Source organism: Sinocyclocheilus rhinocerous, unplaced genomic scaffold, assembly GCF_001515625.1.
Source record: "Sinocyclocheilus rhinocerous isolate Xijiao unplaced genomic scaffold, SAMN03320098_v1.1 scaffold1658, whole genome shotgun sequence".
Classification (NCBI taxonomy): Eukaryota; Metazoa; Chordata; class Actinopteri; order Cypriniformes; family Cyprinidae; genus Sinocyclocheilus; species Sinocyclocheilus rhinocerous.
The window spans coordinates 189,113-192,219 of record NW_015661880.1 but is presented as its reverse complement, the minus strand read 5'-3'; the positions used below and the strand labels follow the sequence as shown (position 1 = coordinate 192,219).

At 37.2% G+C, this 3,107-nt stretch overlaps 1 protein-coding gene across 1 annotated transcript in view; it reads right to left on the bottom strand.

Annotated features, from left to right (window-relative positions):
* Nucleotides 1-3,107, bottom strand: part of LOC107726721 (nitric oxide synthase, brain-like) — a 62,866-nt gene that overhangs the window by 8,458 nt on the left and 51,301 nt on the right. The window contains exons 21-22 of the mRNA XM_016536413.1: nt 2,438-2,607; nt 547-757 (exon numbers count right to left, since the gene is read on the bottom strand). Coding sequence (XP_016391899.1) covers nt 547-757; nt 2,438-2,607 — 381 coding nt within the window. The remainder of the gene's footprint in view (nt 1-546; nt 758-2,437; nt 2,608-3,107) is intronic.

The following is a 3,107-nucleotide window of genomic DNA, read 5'->3' as shown; positions in this document are numbered from 1 at the left end:
GAAAAAAAATTAACTTAAATGATTTTAGCAAATGGCTGCAATATAACAAAGAGTGAAAAATATAAGGGGGTCTGATCAGAGGTAAAAAACTATATAAATACTGTTCAGTTTCTTGCACAGACCGATCGTTTCGTGTCTTTACACATCAATGTATCGTCACGAGCCGCAGGGTTTAATTTGGTTTTGTTTGTGTATGTTTTTTTTTACTCTCAAAGCCGTGATTCCCATTCACTTCCATTATATGACTGACAGACTGCAACGGTTTGAGTTAAAAATCTTCGTTTGTGTTCTACTGAAGAAACAAAGTCACCTACATCTTGGATGCCCTGAGGGTAAGCAGATAAACATCAAATTTTCATTTTTGGGTGAACTATCCCTTTAAATGCAGATAAAGAAGATGATAACCTAACCTAACCTTATAAAGCTCGTATGTAGCTTATGATATAAAGCTCATATGTAAATGAAACATAACTAAGAGTTCAATTAAGAGCTGAGCAATGAAAGCGATGAAAGAGCAATGCCTTAGCAATCTGCTGTTTTCTTTACCTCTGGGCCGATAGGACACCACCGCCACAGTGAGGTGTATCTCTCCTGGATGGAGGTCTGGAGAGGAGCTGATGGAGTAGTATCGTGGCTGTAGGAGGGGCAGCTGGGTCAAGAGAAGGGTGGAGGGGATCTGGAGGGATGGGAACTCCTCCAACACCTCCACTATGGTAGTGTTATTGTGCCACTTCCACTCCTCATACTCCTGCAAACCCTGAGGAGACACAGAATGAAGCATATAACATCATCATGACGTTCCCAGTAGCTCTGGTTTGGCACATGAGCTCGGGATGAATGGCAATCGCTCAAAACATTCTGCAAGCACCTTGTGCCGTGAACTGACAGTAAGAAGCGAGCGAGTAAAAAAACCTGTCAACACAATAATTTGCGTAATTGTGTTAGTCACGTGAACGTAAAAAGGAGCCAGAAAGGTCTTTTCAGATCTCTCCTTAAAGAGAAAATTCTGTCACCGTTGACTCACCATTATGCACCTCCATTTTTTTAATTTTATGTCCAGGCTGTTCTCTCTCATACAACAAAGTAGAGCTTTACTAGAGCTGTCAATCTACAAAAAGGGTCAAAAAACGTCAGTTTATACTTCCTTTTTCTGATCCTTTTTTAACCATATCAGACTATTTGCTCTGTTTTCTGACTTTCAACTATAACTTCAAGAAAAACAAAACACTACTTTATTGTTTTTGACAATGCATCTTTGAATTTATGAATTTTAGTTTCCTGAAAAACCTGAACATTATAATTATAACTAAATGATACACAGAAAACTCAATGGCAAGGACCTTTATGGTTGTAAATCTGAAAAGCTGATGAAAATGAATTTTAGAAATGAGTAGTTTTATTCAGCGAGGACACTAAATTGATCAAAAGTGACAGCAAAGACATTTATAATTTTACAAAATATTTCCATTTCAAATAAATGCTGTTCTTTTAAACTCCTAACCCTAACCCTAAATAAAGAATCCTGAAATAAAAAATGTATCACAGTATCCATAAAAATATTAACTGTTTTCAATGATTATAATAATAACAACAAAAGCAATCTGTCTAGAACAAATCAGCATAACGGAACAGTTTCGGAAGACTGGAGCAATGACTGCTGAAAATTCAGCTTGGTCATCACATAAATACATTTAAATTGAAAATATATTCAAATAGAAAAAATGTTCCTTTAAATCGTAATAATATTTTACTGTTTTGCAGCCTTGGTGAGCATAAGAGACTTCTTTTAAAAACAAAACATTAAAAAAAACTTACCGAACCCAAACTTTTAAACGGTAATCCAAACAAGTGCTTAAAATATACAAAATGATCATTTTAAACAAGCAGAGAGAACCTGTGGGAAGTTGCCATCCTCACTGATGTGAACTCAGCTGAAAGAAAGTCTGCAAAGAATGTGTCAATGTCCCTGTGTCTTTCTCCTCTAGTTCACGCCATTCCTTCATCAGAATCATTTGAACCAGAAAGGATGACTCACTAACTAAGCAGACATTTTTAGCAACATTACGAAAAATTGCACTGAGTGTTTCAGTGGGAGGCAATGAAAGAGAAATATTTCCATGTCTCGGTGTTGACACTGAGAAGCTCATGTGAGAGCGCAAAACAGGCATGGGAGGGGGAAAAAAGGAAGTAAGGAGGAGGGGGTTGATTTTCAGAGCTAATAAGTTATCAAACTGAGACAATTACTGCCGATTTGAGGCGGAAAAGCCAGGGATGCATGTGGCGACGTGACGCCTTTTGTCTTATATAGAAGAGGTGGGTGGAAATGGGTCTTAGATCATTACTGAGCTTTAGCACGGCTTGTATTGATGCAAGTAAATGTCTTACATGATAATTAGGGAAATGCATGAGTGTGTGCAGTTATTCAGTGTTTTCTTACCTTGCTGAGCACCTCTAGTCTCTTTTTCTGTTTCTCATTAGTCGCTAGAGGAGCAAACTGTTGCAGTAGCAGGGGACTTGGAGGGGTGGTTATGTCCAGGAAGTATTTGAAAGCCTGATAGATGGTACAGGGCGGAATACGACTCTCGTCCGTCCAGTTACTTATCACACCTGCAGAAGATAAAGAGCTTCTGATTGGTTAAGAATGCAGATATGAACTAGATTTTTCGGTTTAATCCTGATTGAACCAGTGATTTACTCATGTTTTGACTAGCAGCAGATATAGCTGAGGTCAAAAGTTTACATCCCCCTTTCAGAATCTGCAAAATGTTAATTATTTTACCAAAATAAGAGGGATCATACAAAATGCATGTTATTGTTTATTTAGTACTGACCTGAATAAGATATTTCACATAAAACATGTTTACATATAGTCCACAAAAGAAAATAATAGTTGAATTTATAAAAATTCTTAATATTGTGTTGTTACCTGAATTATCCACACACAGCTGTGTTTTTTGTTTAGTTATAGTTGTTCGTGAGTCCCTTGTTTGTCCTGAACAGTTAAACTGCCTGCTGTTCTTCAGAAAAATCCTTCAGGTCCCACAAATTCTTTTGGTTTTCCATCATTTTTGTGTATTTGGACCCTTTCCAACAATGACTGTATGATT